Below are 26,394 nucleotides of genomic sequence, written 5' to 3'. Positions count from 1 at the left end.
TACTACTCGGGAGGCTGAGGCAGGAGAATTGCTTGAACCCAGGAGGCGGAGGTTGCAGTGAGCCAAGATCACGCCACTGCACTCCAGCCTGGTGACAGAGAGAGACTCCGTCTAAAAAAAAATAAATAAATAAAAATAAAAAGCATCTTCTGGTTGCTTTAGTGAAGAGACTGGTTTTCTCTTTGTAAAAGCAATGTAACATGCAATTTTAAAGAAATACACTTTACTTTTTAAGTGACACTGTTATTTTCTCCCTAGAGAGAACATGTATGTGTTATTTTTACATATATACCATTTTCCCTAGAACAACAGCAATAATACCATATATAATATTTCAAAATAAATGTTTACCTTCAAGAAACAGATACCTCAAGAAATTACTATTCCCAAAGGATTTTTCAGTTTTAGTAAAAGAATTTCCCTAAGGGCATTTTTGTGTTTAGTTACAGTTCAATTGGAGAAATGAATCTCTGAAACTAGAACTTTATCTGCCATTTCCATCACATGTGGAACTAAGGACAGTACCCCAGGCTCTTAGGGGCAGGATGTTATGCTACGTAGGACACCGCTGACCTAAACCCCAACAGGCCTGCCTGGCTGAGACCCTCGGGAGCCTCCTGTCATCTGCAGATGTGGTAACACCAGGAAGCAGTAGTGAGGCTCTAGCCACACTGGGTTTGGCACAGCACTCGGTAACGGTTCATCTTCCTTCTCTTTCATCTCTTTCCCTATGTTATCACTAACTATACTATTTTTCTGAAGTCACCTGAAGGTTACAAGTTATTCACAACCTCAGAAACTTATGTCGATAACATGAAGGGAAAGCCAGGTGATATGGCTTAGATCTGGCTTAGATCTGTGTCCCCGCCCAAATCTCATGTCAAACTGTAATCCCCATTGTTGGAGATGGGGCCTGGTGGGAGGTGATCAGATCATGGGGGCAGATTTCCCTGAAGGTGCTGTTCTCGTGATAGTGAGTTCTCAGAAGATCTTGTTGTTTAAAAGTGTGTAGCACCTCCCCACCCTCCTTCCTCCTACTCCAGCCACGTAAGATGTGCTGGCTTCCCCTTCACCTTCCACCATGACTGTAAGTTTCCCGAGGCCTCCCAGCCATGCTTCCTACACAGCCACAGAACCGTGAGCCAATTAAACTGCTTTTCTTTATAAATTATCCAGTCTCAGGTATTTCTTTATAGCAATGCAAGAATGGACTAATACACCAGGGATAAATCAAGTGAACAGCATCAATCCTACAGAAGAAAAACACCAAATGCAGGAGAAAGGGAGGTGGGAGTTCCATTCAGAAAAGCTTCCAGACTCAAAGCTTCTCTGCAATAGGCCAGCGTCTCCTGTTCAACACCAGGACAGGAACCACCGACACACCCAGGCAAGGCTGATTTGCACTTAGACTTGCAGACAAGTGCCTCCCATGAAGGGTACTCTGCAAATCCCTGGGAAACAATGAATACCAGGCACAGAGGCCACCAGCCCCCGTCAGGGACAGATGTGTCCCTGAAATGAAATCTGAGACGAGACCTCATGGTCACCTAGTCCAAATACCTCTCCAACTATTCTCCACATTCCCTATCACGGGGAACTCATCTCCACACTACAGCCCACTCTGCCTTCGAATGACCCTTGCAAGGGACTCTTTCTGATCACACACATCTACACGGGGTCTGGACTCTGCTCCTGGGGGCTGTCTGGGACGAGCTGAATGTCTGCTTCACAATGGTCACTTCTTGACCACTCAGGCCAGCAACCTCTTATGCTTCCCTGCCAGGGGGATCCAGCCTGGTCAGAGCTGTCCTGAGGACAGGCAGCGAGGCTGCTACCACACCCTGATTACAGGACCTTCCACGTCTGCCCTGTGACGTCATGTCAACCTGTCACATTGATATGGTTCACCTTTGTCCCCACCCAAATCTCATGTCAAACTGTAATCCCCACATGTCAGGGGAGGAACCTGGTGGGATGTGATGGGATCATGGGGGCGGATTTCCCCCATGCTGTTCTCATGATAGCGAGTTCTCACAAGATATGATGGCTCAGAAGTGTGGCATTTCCCCTCTTGCTCTCTCTCTCCTGCCATTCCGAAGACGTGCCTTGCCTCTTCTTCTCCTTCCACCATGATTATAGGTTTCCTAAGGCCTCCCCAGCCATGCGGAACTGTGAATCAATGAAATCTCTGTTCTTTATAAATTACCCAGAATCAGGTAGGTTTTTTGTTTTTTTGTTTTTTTTTTTTTTGAGACAGAGTTTCGCTCTTGTTGCCTAGGCTGGAGTGAAATTGCATGATCTCAGCTCACCCCAACCTCTGCCTCCCGGGTTCAAGTGACTCTCCTGCCTCAGCCTCCTGAGAAGGTGAGATTACAGGCATGTGCCACCACGCTCGGCTAATTTTGTATTTTTAGTAGAGACGGGGTTTCTCCATGTTGGTCAGGCTGGTCTTGAACTCCCGACCTCAGGTGATCCGCCCACCTTGGCCTCCCTAAGTGCTGGGATTACAGGCGTGAGCATCAAGCCCGGCCGCAGGTAGTTCTTTATAGCAGTGTGAAAATGGACTGATACACACACCCTTCCAGGTCTGATGCCACCCTCCAGTGGATTCACCAACACTCAGCTTCTCCATCTGCACATCTGTTACTGCTACAAAAACTAACAAGACTGTGGAGGAGGGCCCTGAGACAGCGTTCTGTGGGCGAAAGGCAAATACTGTTGCTGCCATTAGAGTGTACTGTGGGCAGCTATCCATGCCTTCCCAGAAGGTGCTTGGGGCACCTCTTTTTTGATGAGGTCCTTGGTAAAGGCAGGTGGGGTCCTATGTACTTGGGAGGTTTCAATGACCTAATGCAATACAACTTGACTGCAGCTCATGTTGGCAAGACAGAGACTTAGCAGGTGGCACTATGTCGTCAACAGAGACACTCTTGGATTAAGGAGCCTTTCACGTGCTTCCCACAAGCAGCCTCTGTGGGAGTCTTGAAACCCCGCCCTGCACAGCGGCCTCTCCCTGGGCTTCAGAGCCCTGAGCTCCCGTCTCTGCCCCCAGCCAGGGTGGTCTTGGCTTCCCACACCTCACCCCTCTTCCCCCACTGCACCCATGAGGCCAGAGCAGGTGCGCTTCGTTCCCTTGAGCCCCGGTGACGAGAGTGAGCTCGGCAGGAAAGCCGGCCCCTCGCCTTCCGTTTTCCTTCTCAAGGTCTTTCCTTCACAGTGTCTGCTGATGGCCTGAGATCTCATGCTCCTCCCTCCTTCTGTGCTCTCAATAAACCACCCTGCAGAGGTGCCATGGAATGTGCTCTAGAGCAGTGGTCCCCAACCTTTTTAGGACCAGGGACTGATTTCACGGAAGACAACTTTTCCACAAACCAGGTGAGGCAAGGGGATGGTTCTGGGATGATTCAAGCTCATCACATTTATTGTGCACTTTGTTTCTATTATTATTACACTGTAATATAGAATGAAATAATTATACAACTCACCACAATGCACAATCAGTGGGAGCCCTGAGCTTGTTTTCCTTCAACTAGATGGTCCCATCTAGGGGTGATGGGAGACAGTGACAGATCATCAGACATTAGATTCTCATGAGGAGCGTACAATCTAGATCCCTTGCACACGCAATTCACAATAGGGTTCATGCTTCTGTGAAGATCTAATGTCTCTGCTGATCTGACATGAGAAGTTCAGGTGGTAATGCAAGCAATAGGGAGTGGCTATAAACACTGACAGGCTTCACTGGCTCACCGGCCACTCACCTCCTGCTGTGCGGCCTGGTTCCTAACAGGCCATGGACTAGTACTGGTCTGTGACCCAAGGGTTAGGGACCCCTGCTCTGTAGGGCACCCAGTAACCAGCAACCCACAGTGCAATACCAACACAGGGACTATTTACTGTCCCTATGCCTATATATTTTTTTCATTTTTTGAGATAGGGTCTCACTGTTGCCCAGGATGGAGTGTGGTGGCATGATCATAGCTCACCACAGCCTCAACCTCCTAGGCTCAAGTGATCCTCCCATCTCAGCCTCCCGAGTAGCTGAAACTACAAGTGCACACCACCATGGCAGGCTAATTTTTGTATTTTTGTAGAGACAAGGTCTATCTATGTCACCCAGGCTGATCTCAAACTTCTGGGCTCAAATAATCCACCTGCCTCAGCCTCCCAAAGTGCTAGGAATACAGGTGTGAGCCACTAAGCCCGGCTTTTTTTTTTTTTTTTGAGACAGGGTCTCACTCTGTCTCCCAGGCTGCAGTGCAGTGGCACCGTCATAGATCACTGCAGCCTCTAACTCTTGGTCTTAAGTGATCCTCCCCAACTCACTCTCTGAAGTGGCCAGAACCACAAACACATGGCACCCAGCCTGGCTAATTTTTTAATTTTTTGTAGAGACAAGGTCTCACTATGTTGCCCAGGCTGGTCTCAAACTCCTGGGCTCAAGTGATCCTCCCACCTTAGCCTCCCAAAGTGCTGAAATTACAGGTGTGAGCCACTGCACCTGGCCAGTTTTACTTTTTAAAAATAACACAGGAAAAACTTATTTGGAATTAAAAGCTCGTATAACACTAAAACATCACCTAACATAATTATCTCATTTTGCAGGTGGGGAGGGAAAAGACTCATGGGGCAGATCCAGGACATTCTGGTGTTGACTGCCGTGCAGGGTTCTCCCTGGGACTCAAGTCAAGAACATCCCAGGGAGTGGTGACCTGGACACACTACTGGCCCTCCTGCATGGCCACAGCCCTGAAGAGCCTCTGCTGAAGATGCCCACTTCCTGGAGAAGGTTAATGCCCACTGTCCTAGCTTCCCCCAACTCCTGCTCCCTCTACCAGAACAGCAAACTTGTGAAAATGGGCTGGTGCACCCACAGATGGCAGAGGGGAATGCAGCTTTCAGCGCCCTCTCTGCTGTGCTGCCCCCACATGGCACAGCTGCAGCCCCTGGGATGCTCCAGGCCTCATGAGATGAAGGCTGCTGAGATGCTGCTGCAGCAGGAGACTCTGCCCTCCCCACCTGGCATCCAGACCCTGCTCTCACAGTAGTCCAGGCTAAGAAGTCGCTGGTCAGTGACAAGCCACAGCAGGAAAGTCTCTGGTTGCAAAAACAGACAAAAACATGAATTAGGAATACACCCACTTTGAAGAAAACACAAAACAGCAACTGCTCTCTCAGGCCCCACCATGAGGCACAGGACACAGAGGGAGTCTCCCAGGACCAAAGTGATCTCTGAGGCCCCTCCTCACCCTGATGTGCTGTGCGTACAGCAGCCAAGGAAGAGGCGCAGAGTCATGGGAGAATCTCAGGGCCACCTGCCCTAAGACAAGCTCAACAGCACAGAATTCCGCATGTGACGAAGTTGGAACTTACTCCACTGAAGCTGATGCAGGTTCAAAAAAAGCCAGCAGGCCAGGCGCAGTGGCTCACAAATGTAATCCCAGTACTTTGGGAGGCTGAGAATGCAGAAGAATGGAGTAAGAGAAAACCCGCGAAAATCCAAACAACAGACCATTTGTAGCTCTAGTCCCTGTGGCTGCAGTAGAGAACAGCAACAGAAAACACGGCCTGTAGCTGTGAAATCAATGACACACTTCTTGGAGGCAGCAAGCACATGCTAGTCCCTTCCTTCTTCCCAGTCCCTCACAGCACTGACAAGGAACACTGACAAGGAGCCACAGGTGGCATCCACATGGCACTCACCATGCCAGGGCAGACATGGAACCAGCACATGTCTTAGGCTAGAGCCCAGGTTCCATTTTCCTACAGAGAGTCTCCGAAGTGCAAAAGAGAAACTCAGTCATTCCTTCTTTACCCCTGCTCACACTAGTGTCTTCTTTAAACCAGGGCCGCTCTCAATTCCTTCCTGGCCCAACCCTGCTTTAGGAGAGCAGGCAGGTCAGGGGTGGGAAGGGCGGGGGAGGGGGCGCCGTCTCAAAGCCCTGCTCTGTCTGACAGGCTTGGGCTGCCTGAGCGCCCTCCCTTCACATCCACCTCCAGCAGGTGCCCTCCCTCTTCTGTCTTCCACCTGGTGAGCCACCTGCCACCTGTGCATGTGTCTGCACTCCCTTCTAGACTAGGACAGATGGACAATGAGCTCTCAACAGCAGAGTGCTCAGTAAACAGCTACTGGACTTAAAAAACCTCCTACCTGGACCAGGCGTGGTGGCTCACACCTGTAATCCTAACACTTTGGGAGGCTGAGGCAGGCAAACCCCCTGAGGTCGGGAGTTCGAGACCAGCCTGACCAACATGGAGAAACCCCGTCTCTACTAAAAATACAAAATTAGCCAGGCATGGTTGGTGCATGCCTGTAATCCCAGCTACTCGGGAGGCTGAGGCAGGAGAATCACTTGAACCCGGGAGGCGGAGGTTGGGGTGAGCCCAGATCTCACCATTGCACTCCAGCCTGGGCAACAAGAGCAAAACTCCATCTCAAAAAAAAAGAAAAACCTCCTACCTGGGGTGCAGAGCCTGGTGACAGCCCGTGTGAGTGACAGCAGGTGTGCCCAGGCCAAGGCGAACTTGACCAACTGCTGCCACCACACCTCAGGCCCAGGAGGCCCAAGCCATCTGTGATGCCAACAGGTTTCCCATCCCTTCCGGAAAACCAGCAGCTGACACACAAGGGCTACCCACATGCGCCTCTGGGCCTCAGTCGGGAATTCCTGGCTTGCAGCTCAGGACAAAGCTAGTGACTTGGTGCTGCCTTCAACAGGGCCGTCTGAGGATGTGCGCGGGGTGTGGTGGTCCCGGGTGGCACTCACCTGCTCGTCGACATAGGCGTCGATCCTCTTCTGGCACTCCAGCCACTCCTCGGCGACTCTGTGCAGCTCCTCCTCGGAGCGCTGGTACCTCTGCAGCAAAGTACTGTATGTGTCCTCACTGCAGGTGTCGTGTGTGGTGGTTCCTAGCCTAGGAGAGAGAAGGCCTTGTAACAAAGGAAAGAACCCAAAGGCTCTGAAGCAGAGATCAGAAATGTGCTTCCTGCTGATACTATCCTGCTTTGTCATCTCACCTCCCAACGTGGAAAACAGGGTGCCACTCTGCACCACAGCAGGGAGCTGTGAGGGATCAATAGATCCCCATGCAAGGCACCCAGGACAGACTTGTAAAAAGGAGATGCTCAGCTGGGCACAGTGGCTCACACCTGTAATCCTAGCACTTTGGGAGACTGAGGTGGGTGGATCACCTGAGGTCGGGAGATCGAGACCAGCGTGACCAATATGGTGAAACCCCATCTCTACTAAAAATACAAAAAAATTAGCCGGGTGTGGTGGCAGGCACTCATAGCCCCAGCTACTCAGGAGGCTGAGACAGGAGAATCGCTTGAACCCGGGAGGTGGAGGTTGCAGTGAGCCGAAATCACACCACTGCACTCCAGCCTGGGCAACAGAGCGAGAATCTGTCTCAAAAAAAAAAAAAAAAAAAGGAGATGCTCAAAGAAACAACAGCTTCTAAGAAAAAAATGAGCACTGAAGAACACGTCTCTAAAGACTATGACTTAACAATTCAGTTTACCAAATATGGAATTGCAAAGAAAAAATCAAAATAGATAAAAATAAAAATGATAAAAAGATAAATATGGGGATACAAAGTTATTTTACTCTTGAAAATACAACTGGCTCAGAGAAAACAAAACACTTAATGAGACATAAAATTTAGATCTGGTTTTCAAATAAAGCAAAACAAAATCTGATTTACTTGAAGAAATATAGTTACAGTTTTCTGTCTACTATATTATATTGTATTAAGAAAGATGGAGGTCAGGCGCAGTGGCTCACGCCTGTAATCCCAGCACTTTGGGAGGCCGAGGAGAGGGGATCACCTGAGGTCGGGAGTTCAAGACCAGCCTGGCCAACATGGAGAAACCCCGTCTCTACAAAAAATACAAAAATTAGCTGGGTGTGGTGGCACATGCCAGTAATCCCAGCTACTCAGGAGGCTGAGACAGAAGAATCGCTTGAACCTGGGAGGCAGAGGTTGGGGTGAGCCGAGATCGTGCCACTGCACTCCAGCCTGGGAGACAGGGTGAAACTCTGCCTCAATAAAAAAAGAAAAAAAAGAAAGATGGCAAGATGGAAAATGAGAAAATAAATGGGAAACAAAAGACACACATGCAGGTGGACAGTGAGAAAAAACATCTCGATTTCTGAAAAGACTGAGCAAGATGGTGATTGGGAGACAGAAGGCTGGGGGCTGGGGTCAGGAGGAGGACGGGGAGTGGTGTGGAGACACATGTAGATTATTACCAGAAAAAATTCATGTTCCTAATACCTAAGTCTATCAGTGTGAGCCAAAATAAGTGGAATAAAGGCATCTTGACAAGGATGGCTTAGAATCAAATACCATGTTTATAATATATCAAGAGCACAAAGATTCTGTGCAAGGTTAGGGATCAGCACTGTTTACATAAAACACTAGAAGCTACCAAATGCATCATGGCACATCTAGGAGAATCAGTACTTGGTAACTAGATACTTGTTACCAATTTTATAATTACATCTACCCATTCACACACACACACACATTCATGTATATATACACATATATATTTTGAAATGGAAATATGCCCATGGTAACTAAAGATATGACTACAGCATGTTTAAAAATATGTATAGTGGACATAGGGAAAAAATGTATAAGAAATACTAAATTATTTATAAAACCTAACTTTGTTTACGATTTTCTATATTTTCATAATTTTATTTGTAATGACAATCTAATGATTTTATAATAAACAAACTATGTGGAAATTAGGATCTTTTCATGGGTGAAATGGGCAGGAATGACTCCCTCTTCTCCTCTGACCTATTTCCACCCTCAGGTAAATCACACCTGGGAACCTCGCAGCTACTGAAGCCATCTGTGCACTCACCTATTGCAGTCTCTCCAGGGGAGGCAGCAGAGGTTAGGTGTAACTGGGCAGTCATTTAGGGAAGCCCAAAGGAAAGAAACAATACTGACGCACATGGATTGAGGCTACTTCAAAACATCAAAGCTGTTCTCCTAAGGCTGTTTCTGCCCCTCAGGAGACAAAACTCCTTAAGACATGGACTCCAGTGGCGCCAGGGTTCTGCCACACTGCAGCCCATGAAGTAGTTTTTCTCCCACTTCTTCTCTGCCAGCCTTGCTCTTCCGTGACTGGTTTCCATTCTTCACACAGAATCCAGCTTCTACCCAATTCCATCCTGCCCCTATTTGCTCCACCTGGAACGTTGGGATGCGGCATTATACCCTGTCATGTGTTCCTCATCCTGCTCCTCCTGGAAGTTAAGAATTTATCTCTTCCAAGTTATAGAATTCAGATTATTTTGAGCCAAGGGAGAGCAAAGTGGGTGGGGGAGGGGGTTTGTGGATATCTTTGGTGGTATAATTGGAAAGCAATCTGCAGGCACAGGGCTTCCCTGCAAGCAAAGCTGTGCTAGGATCAAAAGAGTCACAGGGACTATCCACACGGTTGAATTAAATCAATGGCTCAGCAAACAGGTTTCCATCTAAATATTGAGCTTGCAAATACAAGACAGCAGCATGGAAATACGCTTACTGTAATGTTACCAATGTGTATGTGAAACATTATTATTGATAAAAAGAATGAAATAACATTGGTTTGGGTAAGTTTTATTAGCCTAATTAATATATATTTAAAGTGAAGCCCACATTGGGCTACCGATACCCACAACAAAGAGAAGCAGGCCTGAGGGATGCACCCCCTGATAGAAACACCCCCCACCTACGCCTTGGCCTGCCAGGGGATCTGAGCAGAGCCGTCCAGAACCTTCAGATCCTACCACCAATTCTCAGGCAGGACAGAGGATGGAGGTGGCCAAACTGCTCTGTGAACATGCCCACGCAGGATCCAGACCAAAGCACCCCCAGGACAGATGGCCCAGTTCTTTCATAAATACATTTTAAGACAAAAAATGGTGGGGAGTCAAGGGAAGGAACCTGCCCATTACAGACTTTCAAAGGCTATGGGGAAAAAGAAGGGGGCAATGGAGAGTTACTGTTTAATGGGTAGAGTTACTGTTTCGGGTGAGGAAAAAATTTTATAGTATATGGTGGTAATGGTTATAAACACTATGAATATAATTAATGTTATTGAAATATACACTAGTTAAAATGGTAAGCTTTATGTTATATATACTTTACCATAACTTTTAAAAAATGTAATATATCAAAAGTCACTGAATTGTACATTTTAAGTGGGTGAATTGTACCATAGGTATTTCATATGATGCAGAAGCTTTAAGGGGTGTTTGTATGTAATCAGTAGCAAAATTTTTATGAATTGTTAAATGTGTATCTGTACACTAGCAATGCAAATCTGAATTATCTTGAATTAGTCTCAGGCTGACAAGGGAGTCAGCTGCAGAGCACAAAGGCATGGCGTGTCCTGGCGTCGTCAGTGCTGCTCAGGGAACGTGCTGGTTGGCCTCACTCTGTCCCTGTCTGTGTTTATCCTTCTCCCTCAACTCCCTGTGGGTCCCAAAAATGAGAAGTGAGACTGCAGCTTGAGATCCAGCATCCACACTAGAGACGTGGCTCATGGTTGGAGTCTGACCATCATACCCAATGAGCAAACAGAAAATCCAGAACTAGGGCACAGAAAAAGATGGGAGTTTTCACGGTGAAACTCCGTCTCTACTAAAAATACAAAAAAAAAAATTAGCCAGGTGTGGTGGCAGGCGCCTGTAGTCCCAGCTACTTGGGAGGCTGAGGCAGGAGAATGGTGTGAACCTGAGAGGCAGAGCTTGCAGTGAGCCAAGATCTCACCACTGCACTCCAGCCTGGGTGACAGAACAAGACTCTGTCTCCAACAAAAAAAAAAAAAAAAAAAAAAAAAAGATGGGAGTTTTATGATGCACTTCCAGTTTCAGTCACCCACCCACAGTCTGACAGGCTGACGAAACTCACTGGCTTACCAGTAAAATATTTTTTTTAAGGTAGATACCCTGGAATCTTGTTTTCAGAGCCCCTCTCCCAAGATGCATGTCTTCTCATGAAAAGTGCTTTTGATGAATCTGAACATCACAACCAGGGACAAAGCCTACTCCACATTCCAGATTCACCACTGTGAATTCTCTTCCGATGCCTTTTCTTCTGCAAGGGTCACAGTAAGGACTTTCCAATCTTGATACACAGTGGCCACAGAAGGGAAGGAATGGCTAAGGAGCAGGCCAGGGCACAGGGAACACTGGAAGGGTCTGCAGCCCACCTGCCAGCTGGCCACACGCCCCGTAACACCTTGTTCTGATTTTTTTGTGTGTTTTTTTGAGACGGAGTCTCGCTCTGTCCCCCAGGCTGGAGTGTAGTGGCGTGATCTCGGCTCACTGCAACCTCCGCTCCCAGGTTCACGCCATTCTCCTGCCTCAGCCTCCCGGGTAGCTGGGACTTCAGGCGCCCGCCACCATGCCCGGCTAATTTTCTTTTTTTTTTTTTGTATTTTTAGTAGAGACAGGGTTTCACCATGTTAGCCAGGATGGTCTCGATCTCCTGACCTCATGATCCGCCCGCCTCGACCTCCCAAAGTGCTGGCATTACAGGCATGAGCCACCGCACCTGGCCCTTTTTCTTTTTTAAGAGATGGGGTCTCGCTGTTACCCAGTCTGGTCTCCAGCTACTACGCTTAAGCAATCCTCCTGCCTCAGCCTCCCAAGTAGCCGGGGCTAGAGGCATGAGCCAGCATGTGTAGCTTCTGATCTTTTTGTCCTCAATTCTCTTTTACCTAATTGCTTTCTCTAGAGGTAAGGTTATGAAGTGGAGATGGTCAGGACCCCTCAAATAAAATTTGGGAATACAGGAAACAAAGACTGGGTCAATACACGCATTCTTTTTGTTTGTTTGTTTTTGTATTTTGTTTTCAGATGGAGTCTCGCTCTGTGGTCCAGGCTGGAGTGCAGTGGCACGATTTCAGCTCACTGCAAACTCCGCCTCCCGGGTTCACGCCATTCTTCTGCCTCAGCCTCCCAAGTAGCTGGGACTACAGGCATGCGCCACTACGCCCAGCTAATTTTTTTATTTTTAGTAGAGACGAGGTTTCACCGTGTTAGCCAGGATGGTCTTGATCTGACCTCGTGATCCGCCCGCCTCGGCCTCCCAAAGTGCTGGGATTAGAGGTGTGAGCCACCGCGCCTGGCCTAATATATGGATTTTAAGAGAAAAAAAGCAGATTGGGCATGGTGGCTCATGCCTGTAATCCTAGCACTTTGGGAGGCTGAGGCAGGTGGATCACTTGACATCAGGAGTTCAAGACCATCCTGGCCAACATGGTGAAACCCCGTCTCTACTAAAAATACAAAAATTAGCTAGGCGTGGTGGTACAAGCTTGTAATCCCAATCCCAGCTACTCAGAAGGCTGAGGCAGGAGAATCACTTGAACCTGGGAGGTGGAGGTTGCAGTGAGCTGAGATTGTGCCACTGCACTCCAGCCTGGGTGACAGAGCAAGACACTGTCTCAAAAATAAAATAAATAAAATAGCAATAACTGGTGTAGTCAACAGAACAACAATTTATTCCCTTGCTTTGTGAAGCTAACGACTTTTTTTCCCCCGAGACAGCATCTCACTCCATCACCCAGGCTAGAGTGCAGTGGTGCACTCTTGGCTCACTGCAACCTCTGCCTCTGGGGTTCAAGCAATTCTCTTGCCTCAGCCTCCTGAGTAGCCAGGATCACAGGTATGTGCCACCAAGCCCGGCCAATTTTTATATTTTTAGTAGAGACGGGGTTTTACCATGTTGGCCAGGCTGGTCTCAAACTCCTGACCTCAGGTGATCCGCCCGCTTAAGGCCTCCCAAAGTGTTGGAATTACAGGCATGAGCCACCACACCCCTAAGTATAGGTTAACGTGGTCAAATGTAGATGGCTGCTGTCACGATGGGTCTGTATTATGGGAATGTGCTCACATGTGGTAAATAGAATAAAACACCAAAGAACAAAATCACCAAACTGCAGACCTGTGGTAGCTCATGCATGACTCAGTGCAGGGAACAGCGTTCTGCTGAGGAACGTCACATCAGGAGGAACATGCCTTCTAACTGAACATGGTACCACAGGGCAAACACATGCCCAGCCTAAATCTTCTCACTCTGACCCCGAGCAAATACCCAGTGAGTGACTGCTGCACTCTGCACCCCTTTTTCTCAGTGAAAGCACAGAACCCAGCCAGCCTCCCAAGCGTGAAAAAAGCCACATGGATGCGCTACACCAGGAGACAGAGCAACAGAGCGTCGGGTAGCAAGGGAATGTGTGGGAGACACCAAGCTGTATCCGGAGGGCCTTGGGCAGCCTCAGACCTGGGCCTCTTCCCTCCTCCATTTCCCCTACATGTCCAAGAGCCATAGCATGAACCACACCACAGCTGCCCAGCCAAGGATGGGTCTTGTCAAGGAAAAGTGCTATATTTACTGTAGCTTTTCTGTATGAGGAATTTGTGGTGTTACATCTTAGTAGCATTTATATTGACTTATCATTTAAAAGTTTAATTGTATTACTTCTCAGGTTTTGAGCTTTTGGCCCAAACTATCTTTTTCTTTAAGCCCTGTTATTTTTCCCGCAAGAACTTTCATACTCAGTAGTACTCGGGTACACGCACACCAGTCAGGAGAAAAGACTGTGCTGTCACACCACAAAGACACATACGGGTTAAGGCAAAATACCTGATCTGTGACACCAGTGCGGGCAAGTTGCTCTGAAGAAGTGGCTCTGAAAAGACCAGATTTTCAAACAGGTGTTTATTATGCAGTTCCCACGTCACTTGGAACTTTTTCAAGTGTTCATTTTCCTGGTTAAGAAAAAGTAAAAGATAAACAGAAGATGTAGTGAATTGCTAAAGACTTGAAAATTCCCAGAGGGATTCCCTCCCCCCTCCCCATTTCCCCCCACCACGCACACATCCCTCTTCACAGGCCCAGAGCGTTCAGCTTATGAGAAGTGCTGCTCCGTGTATGTCCCAAGGCACACAGTGGATCAGAACTCTGACTACACGGACATGGATTTCAGCACACCTCCCCTCTAAAATGGCAAGTTTAGAAGGGCTGCAAAGACAGGGTGACAGGTGTGCACAGAGACAAAGCAGTAACTGCATGTTTGAGAGTCATTTCTCACAATTATACTTTTAAAATGTAATGAAAGCCCTTACAGTTCAAACAGTTTAGATACATCAAGTCCCTCAATGCTAAAGGATAACAATTTTCTTACCTATTTGGAGAAACCTTCCATTCTAATTAATACACACAATTTCTCCACTTGCAAGACCCTATTAGAGGTAAGGTTTTTTGTCTTCCTAATAAATGTAGGCAAACTTGTCAATTACTTTAGATAATACCACGAAAACCTAGAAGTGTCCCAGTCATCATAGAGAGTGATGTCAGCAGAGATGTACAGCAAGCCCCCAACACAAGATCACTGAGGTTGATGTCATTATTACCTTTCCTAAATGTAATGTTCACATTTAATAAGTCTTGCTACAACCATCCGTGTGTGAATCCATGCTTCCCTCTGTCAACTACATGGACACTACTTGTGTTCAGATCACGTTACATCTTTGGGTGAATGTTCCTGACTTCAACAACCACCAGCTCTGGAAGCTGCACTTCATCATGCTTGGCTACTCCATGTCTCCTGAGTCGGGTCACTCACAGGGACTGGGTTTAGAGGTCTGCTCCTGTTTACAATATAGCCAAGCTGAGTTGATGGAGACCTTGGCAAATGAACGACACAAAGATTTCACTGTTATGTCACCTGATAACCCTAGTTGGTATGGGGGCTGAGAGAACAAATTATAATGATTATAATGATTGAAAGTAAACCCCTATAAACACATTGGGAGAGAGCACACCAGTGATACTGCTAGACCACTGTGTGCCAGCCTTGCTGGATACAGCTCTGTTTTCATACCTGGAAACACAAGAATTGAGAGATTCAGCAATGAATCTATGCCATCTGCAGAAAATCTAAAACCTTCCATTTTTTTAACATTTCCAGTACTTTTCCTCATCGTGTTTTCACCAGTGCCTCCCAGATTGAAACATCATCACTCCTGTTTCACACCAAGCATATCTCAGAGCAAGCACACTCAGTACAGGAAAAATGCACGTGGCAGGAGACCAGGGCCAGGTAACTGATACCCAGGACCAGGCTGGAACCCACAAATGTGCTTGTAATAATAAGCAGGTGAAATGCCAAGCCCATGCTGCCCAGGCCCTGTGCCAGGTACGAGGACACGAAGACTACCTCCTGCTACAGTAGTCCACTGCTCTCCAGGGGTTCCCGGGGAACAGAAGAGTAGGCAGTGACCTGACTTACGATTCAGCTACAAGACAAAGAGTACATGAGAGTGAATGCAGCACCTGGATCAGACCAGGTTGGCAACTAGCTGAGGGAGGGGCCTCCTGGAAGAGCTGAGGCTTTGTCTGGCCTCCCTTGGAAACCTCTGGGATAGCCATTTCCACCTGCCTGTCTATGAGTGGAATCACAAGTCTGGCTTTCTGGGCCAGTTGCTAATGGTCACTGGGTGAAGGCTAATTTATGAAGATATTTGGCATTTTTAATAAAATCTAAAATTACACCTCTAGGTGAGGCATGCAAGACAAACAGATATCAGACTCACTTCACAACCGGAAATCAACTTGGAGTTTACTTAAGTAACACATGTTAACACCTGAGTGCCTAGCATGGCCAGGCACTGTCCTTAGCGCTGAATTCAATGCCTCCAGTAAGTTCCCTGTGAACCTGGTACTGCCCTGCCCATGCCCCATTGACAGGTGTGGAACCAGAATAGAGGGGCTCGAATAACTGGACCGGGGCATGCAGGGGTGGGCTCTGCAGGATGTGTCCTCACAGCTCCTATGAGAGGTGAGGCCTATGGAAGAACTGCTGAGCTAGAGGCAGAAAGGCTTGTCAGTGACCTAAGGGCAGGCTCTGCAAACTGTTTTCACTTCCCACTACAAAAAAGGTTTGGGGGTTTGAAAGAAGGAAGAGAAGATGTTTAGAATGTGGTTCCTACAATAGACTGAAATAACGGGATATTTGAGATCTTTCTGTCTTTGTGGATGAAAATTTAGACTTCACTATTATAGCCTGGTGAGGTGTTCCCTAGATGACTAGAAGCATAACTTAAGCCTAGTGACAATTTTATTTTTTTTTTTTAGATTTCTTTTAAAAAAAATATTGAGTGATTGGTCGATTGACTGAGATAGGGTCTCACTCTGTCACCCAGGCTGGAGTGCAGTGGTGCAATCTTGGCTCATTGCAACCTCCGCCTCCCAGGCTCAAGCAATCCTCTTGCCTCAGCCTCCGGAGTAGCTGGGACTACAGGTGTACACTATCACGCTCAGCTAATTTTTGTATCTTCTGTAGAGACGGGATCTCACCATGTTGCCCAGGCTGGTCTAGAACTCCCGGGCTCAAGTAATCCACCCACCTTGGCCTCCCAAAGTGCTGGGATTACAGGCGTGGGCCACCGCGCCCAGTCCCTCAATTTTACTTTAATATTTAAAGTAAATACAAAAAATATGACTCATTATCCTGTTTGATCCCCCAGGCAGTGTGGAATAAACCTCACGGGAGGGCATTCTCCAGTAAAGTTGCATTTCTGAGAATACCTTTCTATGTCCAAGAGTATCCGGTGAGTTCAGCAAAAACAAGTAGAATGGGGGTGCTGTTCAGAAGAGCTAACTAGCTGGCAGAGTTTGCACAGCAAGTTAACATGATGCTTCAAAGAAAACAAGTGACACAATCTGTGGCTAATCATAAAATCTAAGCTTTCAAGCAAAAAAGAAAACTTTAGAAAATTTGCATTTGCTGCTGTTGGCTTGAAAGATCCTACACATTTAAAGAGCTTTCTGATGAGATCAGTGCTGATACGAACAAATATCATTTTTTATATTAATAAAACTGTCAACATCCAGAAGATACTCAGTGAATCAATATTTGCAAAATGACCTATGAATGACACTAGCAAACCACGTGTAAGTAGAGAGTCCATTCATGGGGTGAGCTGGAACCTGTGGATTTTAATGGAACAGAGTAGGGTAAGTTCAGTGATACAGTTTCAGACTCTACATCGCAACTAACCATTAAGAAACTCTCACGCGTTGGTGTACTCTCAGAGAAGATCTATCAGGATTTGAAGAGGCTATTAAAATATTCTTCCTGGCAGGGCACGGTGGCTCACGGCTGTAATTCCAGCACTTTGGGAGGCTAAGGCAGGCGAATCACGAGGTCAGGAGATCGAGACCATCCTGGCTAACACAGTGAAACCCCAACTCTACTAAAAATACAAAAAATTAGCCTGGCGTGGTGGCACCCACCTGTAGTTCCAGCTACTCGGGAGGCTGAGGCAGGAGAATCACTTGAACCCAGGAAGCGGAGGTTGCAGTGAGCCGAGATCATGAGGGACACAGCGAGACAGAGCGAGATTTTTTTTTTGAGACAGAGTGAGACTCTGTCTCAAAAAAAAAACAAAAAAACAAATTATTCCTTTTTCCAACTAAGACTCCGTCTCAAAAAAAAAAAAATTCGTCCTTTTACCAACTACATTATCTGTAAAAAGTTGAATTTTCTTCAATAACTTCAACCAGACAACCTATGACAACAGACTGAATGCAGAAGATGAGACTCCCACTGCTTTTACAGAGAGATCTGGAGAGGTGTGAGTGACCCACTCTTCTTAAGAAATATGTTGGCCGGGTGCACTGGCTCACGCCCATAATCCCAAAACTTTGGGAGGCCAAGGCAGGCAGATCACCTGAGGTCAGGAGTTCGAGACCAGCCTGGCCAACATGGTGAAACCCCATCTCTACTAAAAGAAATACAAAAAAATTAGCCAGATGTGGTGGCAGGCACCTGTAATCCCAGTTATTTGGGAGGCTGGGGCAGGAGAATCGCTTGAACTGGGGAGGCAGAGGTTTCAGTGAGCCAAGATCTCACCATTGCACTCCAGCCTGGGCAACAATGTTTTATTTTGGAAAATAGTTATTTTTACATGTGTAATTTATGTTACATTATCTAATGTAAAAGTGTATTATTTGTTACATTCTCTAATATATGTTAAAATATGCAATTTATGTAATCTAATGAGAGTTTACATTTTTAAAATGACAATAAGCATTTAAAAATTTTTCTCAGTTTGAATTTCAATACAGCAAGTACTGATGTAAGTCTGCATAAAAAAGCACACTTCGGGGTCCTAAATTTTTAAGTATAAAGGGGCCTAAGTCCAAAACTGTTGAGAATTACTGCCCTGAGACACCGAGTTTATCTTAAGCTGGTGCTGCATAGATCACTGGACGGCAGTGTAATAATGTGGCTTTAAATTTGTGAAGATTTTTGGGTCCTGATTGGAATAACCCAACCATAAAAAGAGATTGACTGGCATTAGTCGGTAAGAAATTACTATTACCGTCAGTCTTCATGGATGTGACAATGGAACTGTGGCTACATAAGATAATGGATGACTATTTTTAGAGACACTTATTGGAATATTCTAAGACAAAAAGCACATTGTCTGGGACCCATACTAAAATACTGCATCAAAAAGAGGGAAGAGAAAGTGGAAGAAAAAGAAGGCATAATGAAGTCAGAGTGGCAAAATGCTGATTAACTGCGCATCTGGGTAAGGAGTACATAGATTCATTGTAGTCTCTACCCAGAATCCAGAATTACACATTATAACATCTCACAGACCATTTTCAACAAAGTCCTGTGTTTTGTGTCTGAGATCACTTTTTCTTTGATGTTCTGTAGCTGTCACTATACTATAACCAGAGAAGGATTTTTCAACATCTTACTTGGGAAATCTGATACGTTTCCTTGCTGAACACTAGTATTTTTCAGTAATTCTGAGAATTTCTCAGCTATCATCTCTAAAAAAATGTTTTTGTTTCTAGTTTTGATATTTTTTCAAATCTGAATTATCATTCTTTAGAGTATTAATCCTTAACTTCCAATTTCAAACTTTTACAAAGCTTCTTTAAGCACAGTTAACAAAGTTACTCTATATTCTTTTTTGAAAATTTAAATATCTTTGTTATGTGATTCTGTCTACTGCTTCTGCTGGCTTTTAACTGTGCTGTCATGAACCTTGTGTTTTATGACTTTTTTTACTTTGAGCTGCTCATTTGGGGGGATTTTATCTATTCGAATTCTCTGAGGTCAGATTGAAGGTTTCCAGAGGTGATCTGCATGCTGCCTGACTTTACCAGCAACCCTGGACCACTGTAAAGTAATTTCCAGGCTTGGGCTGTTCATACCACACCAACATTTATTCAGACTCCAGCTCATGTGGCAGCTGGCTGACAGCTACCAAGTCTCTGGGAAGCTGTACTCCCTGCATCCCCACCCCAAGGCCATGAGAGCTGCAGATCCCTGCTGTCCCTTTCGGTGCTCGGAGCTTCCACTTCAACCTTACTGGTGTCGTCACTTACAGTCCCAGCATTATGTGCAGACCCCATCCTGGGCTAGGTTGTCTCTTGTCTCCCAGGATCAGAAGAAATACCCACAGCAAATGCTGACTTTCAAGCCCATGTATTTCTCAGGATTCCAGCTTTCAATTGGTTTTTCACCACTACGACTTACTCCCTTTCATGCCATCTCAGCCACACTTTAAAAGATTTCATCTTTTTTTTGAGACGGAGTTTTGCTCTTGTTGCCCAGGCTGGAGTGCAGCAGCACAATCTCGGCTCACTGCAACCTCCACCTCCCAGGTTCAAGCAATTCTCCTGCCTCAGCCTCCCAAGTAGCTGGGATTATAGGCGCGTGCCACCACGCCAGGCTAATTTTTTGCATTTTTAGTAGAGACGGGGTTTCATCATGTTGGCCAGGCTGGTCTCTAACTCCTGACCTCAGGTGATCCAACCACCTCGGCCTCCCAAAGTGCTGGAATTATAGCCGTAAGCCACCACGCCCGGCTTATTTTTTTATTATCTAGTAAATTCAGTTGTTTCCCTTGGAGGAAGGAATAGTTAAGGGTATCTAGTCTGCTGGACCCCTAGAAATCAATGTGGGTATTTCTATGTGTAAAGGAAGTGAAAAAAGACACTAATCAAACAGCTTCTGGGTGTATGCAATTTTTTCAAGCCACAAGCAATTATTTCTTTTTTATTTTGTTTTGTTTCGTGTGTGAGACAGAGTCTCGCTCTGTTGCCCAGACTGGAGTGCAGTGGCACAATCTTGGCTCAACGCAACCTCTGCCTCCCGGGTTCAAGTGATTCTCCTGCCTCAGCCTCCCGAGTAGCTGGGACTACAGGCGCCCGCCACCATGCCCGGCTAATTTTTGTTATTTTTAGTAGAGACAGGGTTTCATCATATTGGCCAGGCTGGTCTTGAACTCCTGACCTCAGGTGATCTGCCTGCCTCGGCCTCCCAAAGTGCTGGAATTACAGGCGTGAGCCACCGCACCGGGCCTCAAGCCACAAGAAATTATTTCTATGTCAACTGCTAGGAATTTGCTCTAATAAATATGGTTCAAATTAATTTTTGTCAGCTTCATAAAACAGTATCCTACAGTAACTATCTGAGGAGGTGCAGACCTCGCCAGCACTTTCTGGAGAGCAGCAACAGCTGCTGTCTTCACTACCAGAGTCTCTCTGGGCACCAGGTTTAGGTGGGCTGGAGAGCATCCTTCTTAACCTGAGCCAATGTTCTTGTAGAAGACAGAGGAGGGGCTCTGGATTTGAACCTCTGAAGGGCAGGCAGACTCTCAGGTAGAGACGGGGAGGCAGTGCTGCGAGAGATGCCAGAGGAAGGACGAGGTACCAGAAGGAAGCCTGGTGGCACTACCCAGTGGACTCAGACCTTGAAACAGGGTAACTGCCCCCCTGCCCCACCCCCACCCCTCACCCTACTCATTCACCTCGCTACCTCTTCTCAGAATAGATACCTCTCCATGGCTTGGTGCAGTGAAGCTTGAGGAAGTCTGTGAACCCCCTGAAATGACTTACAATTACATGTATGTAATTTTTTCTTTTCTTTTTGAGATAGGATCTCACTCTATTCCCAAGCTGGAGTACACTGGCTCACCACAGCCTCAACCCTGAGCTCAAATGATCCTCTTGCCTCACAGCCTCTTGAGTAGCATGCGTCATCACGCCTGGTTAATTTAATTTTAAATTTTTTTGGTATAGATGGGGTCTCTCCATGTTGCCTAGGCTGGTCTCAAGCTCCTGGGCTCAAGTGATCCTCCCACTTTGGCTTCCCAAAGTGCTAGGATTACAGGTATGAGCCACCACACCCGGGCTGTATGTAAATTTTTCTAAGAGGGTCCATCAACTTGAGAATCAGATAAAGACCAATGCCAATGCTTACTGTATTTGTTTCAAAATGTAAGTTTACCACTAAGAAAGCACCCAAAACTGATGCTCAGCCCTCTCGCCATGTGATGCCCTGTACCACCTTTGGACACTGTTCAGAGTCCAAGTCCCCACCTGCAAGAAAGCTCTCACCAGATGTGGCCCCTCAAACTTAGACTTCTCAGCCTTCCTAACCATAAGAAATAAATTCCTTTTCTTTATTAAAAGAAAGAAAGCACCCAAAACTAGCACCCAAATACAGTTAAGTATTATTTAATAATAAAGTTTAAGTGATGAAAAACTCCATAGACTATTAGTAACAGTCAAGGAAGCTTTGAGGGCTTGTCTCTGGTCTCCTTCCAAAGCGTGGGGGCACTGAGGCTGTTGAGGATTGACCGCAGTCTACTCGTAACCATATTTCTATACCATGCTCCTTCCACCCAATGTAGTGATTCCTCTTTTGAGGCAACCGGACCCATCTGTGTGTCTCTTTTGTTTGGACTGTCAGATCCCCATTGGCAAGGATGGTGATAGGGCCTGTCTTGAGACTGCAAGCAGATCCTTAACTCAGTGCTGGCTTGCTGAGTGCATGCATGCCTGCATGAATGAATGAACGCTACTGGGCGGTAAACAAGCTGTCCTCTACAGCCTTCATGCTCTTCATGGGCATTTCACCTAATATCAGCTCTGTCTACAGCAACAAAAGAATGAACAACCTAAGTAAGACACCGGAGATTTCTCTGTCTCCTTATAAAGGCACACATCAGTGCTCCCCTCACACTGCCCCCATGCCTCGTTCCCTGGGCCTCAAGGTCCTCCAAACAGTACTTCCATGAGGTGTCACCTGGTTATCAATCCATCCAATGCTTTTATCCAGTGGCAAAGTCCAGAGGAAAGACAAAGAGGAGAGGAAACATGTCCTCTCCCGTAGAGAAGAGGGGCCTATCACAGTGTGTGGGGGTGTGACAGCGAGGTTGGCACACATGCGTGAGAAGCTTCCTCTTGCCACATGCTTCTCTTCAGCTCATCCAAACAGAAAGAAAAACACGCGTTTTCTCTCTTACCAGAGTGCCAAGGAAGGTGCTGATGGAGCGTGCGGCCTGACAGAGGGCGCCGTACTCCTCAAGCAGGAGGGAGATGAACTGGTGCGCTTGCGGCGGGCCCTGCAGGCCAGACGGTGCCTTCACCTTGGCCGCAGCCGACAGCTGCCGGAGCAGGCGGACCTTCATCTCCAGCACATACTCTCGAGCTTGCTGTTCCAGACGCTGGTACAGCTGGTAGGGATCCCTCTCGCAGAGCCTGCACAGAGAAGAGGGTCACCAGGGCCCGCCCACCAGGGCCCATGGGTGCTCTGATGTCAGTGAGCATCTTTTCTGAAGTCCTTCCACAGGTGACCACCTCTAGATGACCACACAGTCATCTTCCTCATAACCACCTGTGAGAAGCACGATCACCCCACCTAATGGATGGGGAATCCGGGGCACAGAGTGTCACTAGGGAACAGGAAGTGACATTTATTGAGCTTTCTCTGTACAGCACTGTCCGTGCACGTGCACTAATTCAGTTCGCTGTGTGTGGGTTCAGTGCCTGCTTTACAGAGGGGACATTTTGGCCCACACAGGTTGGGTGACTTGCGTAAACTCACACAGCTGGAAGAGCACGCTACCACTTCTCAGCAGCTGGCCCCAGATGAACATGCTCAGACACGAGGCTGGGGAAAACTCCTTTAAAGGCTTATATGTTAACAAGTAAAAAGTACTGATCCCAGGAGAGGTGCCACCTGGCTGCAGATCTGCGGCAGCCTGCTCTTTCCTTCTTTCTAGAAGTTCAGTGTACAATCCAAATGGGTTTGTATTAGGCTTATCAAAAGAGGAAACTTTAGACACAGTTTATCTTTTTTTTTAACAATTATCCCACCAAAAAAGCAATAAAGGTGTGTAAAATAAAATTTGTAGGCTGAAGAGTAGGAAAAAAAAAATACATACCCCATGACTAAGCCACAAATGCAATGAGCATTTTCATGAATTTCAGGCCAAACTTTGGGATAATCTATTATTTTTGACACAAACGTGTATGATAATCCACATTTTTTTTTTTTTTTTTGAGATGGAGTCTCACTCTGTCACCCAGGCTGGAGTGCAATGGTGTGATCTCGGCTCACTGCAAGCTCCACCTCCTGGGTTCACACAGTTCTCCTGCCTCAGCCTCCCGAATAGCTGGGACTACAGGTGCCCGCCACCATGCCCGGCTAATTTTTTGTATTTTTAGTAGAGACGGGGTTTCACCATGCTAGCCAGGATGGTCCCGATCTCCTGACCTTGTGATCCGCCCGCCTTGGCCTCTCAAAGTACTTGGGACTACAGGCGTGAGCCACCGCACCCGGCCGATAATGCACATTTTAAAAAGTATTCTACAGTACTGGCATTGCTATGGTTAAATTTAATTGTATTTTAATCCAGGAGCCTCTAGATGGAAACCTAAAACCACTGATGTAATAACAAAAATTCGTCCATAAGCCATCACCAGGAGAAACCAGTTTGAGTTCATCACTCTAACAGAAATGAGTTGTAAAATGTATTAAACTACAGCTCCTGGATTTTACATAGTAAATCCTTTCACCTACATACCATATTATGTCAAAAGAAAAGAAAGTTGTCACCTGTTCTATTTTTAAATTGCCATATTACCTAGGCTATAAAAGACAAGTGCCAAGTAAAATCTTGCAATGGAACATGTAAAGCCTTATGGAAAATGTGGATTAAAAAAACAGTGTAGATGGATGGGATTCCTATTATGGTTAGTACATTTCAGACAGACATTAATTTTTTGAGCATGACAACTGTCATTTCAACTACTAGTATAAAAAACTGTCCTCTGAAACAGAATGCATTTCATCTATTAAAATAAAGCCACAGAAGAGTCAAATTTTGACAGAGACAACCAAACTTAGAAGCAGAGTAGACACCCACGTCACTGTTCTCTTAGCATGTCGGACTTAGATCTTTTTTTTTTTTTTGTCTATTTCTGTATTTTATAAATTTAAGGAAATAACCATGTGATACTTTTGCAAACAGATTTTTTTTTTTAATTATATAAAAAGGAGGCAGCGGGGCAGGGTGCAGTGGCTCACGCCTATAATCCCAGCACTTCGGGAGGCGACATTGAGACCATCCTGGCTAACATGGTGAAACCCTGTCTCTATTAAAAATACAAAAAATTAGCCGGGCATGGTGGCGGGCGCCTGTAGTCCCAGCTACTCGCGAGGCTGAGGCAGGAGAATGGCGTGAACCCGCCAGGCGGAGCTTGCAGTGAGCCAAGACTGCGCCATTGCACTCCACCCTGGGTGACAGAGCAAGACTCCGTCTCAAAAAAAAAAAAAAAAAAGAGAGAGACAGCAATATGCTGAAGAAGCTAGGAAGCTCATTCGCTAACTCACACACACATTCAACAGATGCGGGCACATCAACTACACACTGGCTGCTACTCTAAAGTACTGAAGTTGCAATGTTAATAAGCTGTGAAGTCATGGGTTTGACGTGAAGGTTATACATTTTTTCCTAATACTCACTAGGAAACCTAACTTTGTTGTTTTTCTGTGTTTTTCTTTGGATTTTACTCTGTTGCCCAGGCTGGTGTGCAGTGGAGCGATCCTAGTTCAGTGCACCACTGAACCCCTGGGCTTAAGAGCTCCTCCTGCCTCAGCCTCCCAAGCAACCAGGACCACAAGTGTGCTTCACCACACCTGGCTAATTTTTTTTATTTTGTGTAGAGACAAGTCACTATGTTGCCCAGGCTAGTCTTGAACTCTTGGGCCCAAGCAATCCTCCCGAAGTGCTGGGATTACAGGTGTGAGCCACCATGCTTGGCTGGAAACCTAACTTCTAATAAAAGCACATACCACAGAGAAGGACCTCATGCAATACCAGTGGCTCACAGGTCAAACCCTGAACATACTTGGCTGAATTCAATGAGTTAACCTAATCTATGGCTAATCACTATCCCTGCCTCCAGCAAAGAATCTACTGCACAGCAAACATCAGTTTATAAAACTCCCAGCGGGGCGCGGTGGCTCACGCCTGTAATCCCAACACTTTGGGAGCTGAGGCAGGTGGATCACAAGGTCAGGAGTTCAAGGCCAGCCTGGCCAAGATGGTGAACGCTGTCTCTACTAAAAATACAAAAATTAGCTGGGCGCAGCCCAGTGTGGTGGCTCACACCTGTAATCTCAGCACTTTGGGAGGCTGAGGCGGGCAGATCACAAGGTCAGGAGATCAAGACCATCCTGGCTAACATGGTGAAACCCCATCTCTACTAAAAATACAAAAAATTAGCTGGGCGTGGTAGTGGGTGCCTGTAGTCCCAGCTACTCGACAGGCGGAGGCAGGAGAATGGCGTGAACCCAGGAGGCGGAGCTTGCAGTGAGCAGAGATTGCGCCACTGCACTCCAGCCTGGGCGACAGAGCGAGACTTCGTCTCAAAAAAAAAAAAAAAAAAAATTAGCTGGGCACAGTGGCAGGCGCCTGTAATCCCAGCTACTCAGGAGGCTGAGGCAGGAGAATCACTTGAACTCAGGCGGCAGAGGTTGCAGTGAGCTGAGATTACACCACTGCACACCAGCCTGGGCGACAGAGTGAGACTCCATCTGAAAAAAAAAAAAGAAAGAAAGAAAAAAAAAAGCCTCCCAAATGTGCTGCATTCAAAATGTGAGAAAGAAACCCAAATGAGAATCAACCCATGAAATGGCCATCTCAAATCTGTTGCTTTCATTTGAAACATTTCAAAAAACATAAAAACATGTTATGTTGCCGGACGCAGTGGCTCACGCCTGTAATCCCAGCACTTTGGGAGGTCAAGGCAGGTGGATTATGTTAGAGACCAACCTGACCAACACAGTGAAACCCCATCTCTATTAAAAATACAAAAATTAGCCAGGCACAGTGGTGGGCACCTGTAATCCCAGCTACTCTGGAGGCTGAGACATAAGAACAGCTTGAATGCGGGAGGCAGGGGTTGCAGTGAGCCAAGATCACGCCATTGCACTCCAGCCTGGCTGACAGAGCAAGACTCCATCTCAAAAAAAAAAAAAAAAAAAAAAAGTTACAT

At 46.5% G+C, this 26,394-nt stretch overlaps 1 protein-coding gene across 6 annotated transcripts in view; it reads right to left on the bottom strand.

Annotated features, from left to right (window-relative positions):
• Window positions 1–26,394, bottom strand: part of FAM193A (family with sequence similarity 193 member A) — a 195,489-nt gene that overhangs the window by 78,928 nt on the left and 90,167 nt on the right. For all 6 annotated transcript variants that reach the window (XM_055384378.2, XM_063705032.1, XM_031010479.3 and 3 more), the window contains exons 5-7: window positions 22,356–22,590; window positions 13,660–13,784; window positions 6,768–6,915 (exon numbers count right to left, since the gene is read on the bottom strand). In XM_055384378.2, coding sequence (XP_055240353.2) covers window positions 6,768–6,915; window positions 13,660–13,784; window positions 22,356–22,590 — 508 coding nt within the window. The remainder of the gene's footprint in view (window positions 1–6,767; window positions 6,916–13,659; window positions 13,785–22,355; window positions 22,591–26,394) is intronic.

This window comes from Gorilla gorilla, chromosome 3, assembly GCF_029281585.2.
Source record: "Gorilla gorilla gorilla isolate KB3781 chromosome 3, NHGRI_mGorGor1-v2.1_pri, whole genome shotgun sequence".
Classification (NCBI taxonomy): domain Eukaryota; kingdom Metazoa; phylum Chordata; class Mammalia; order Primates; family Hominidae; genus Gorilla; species Gorilla gorilla.
The sequence above is the reverse complement of the archived record's forward strand: the minus strand, read 5'-3'. Positions and strand labels throughout refer to the sequence as shown.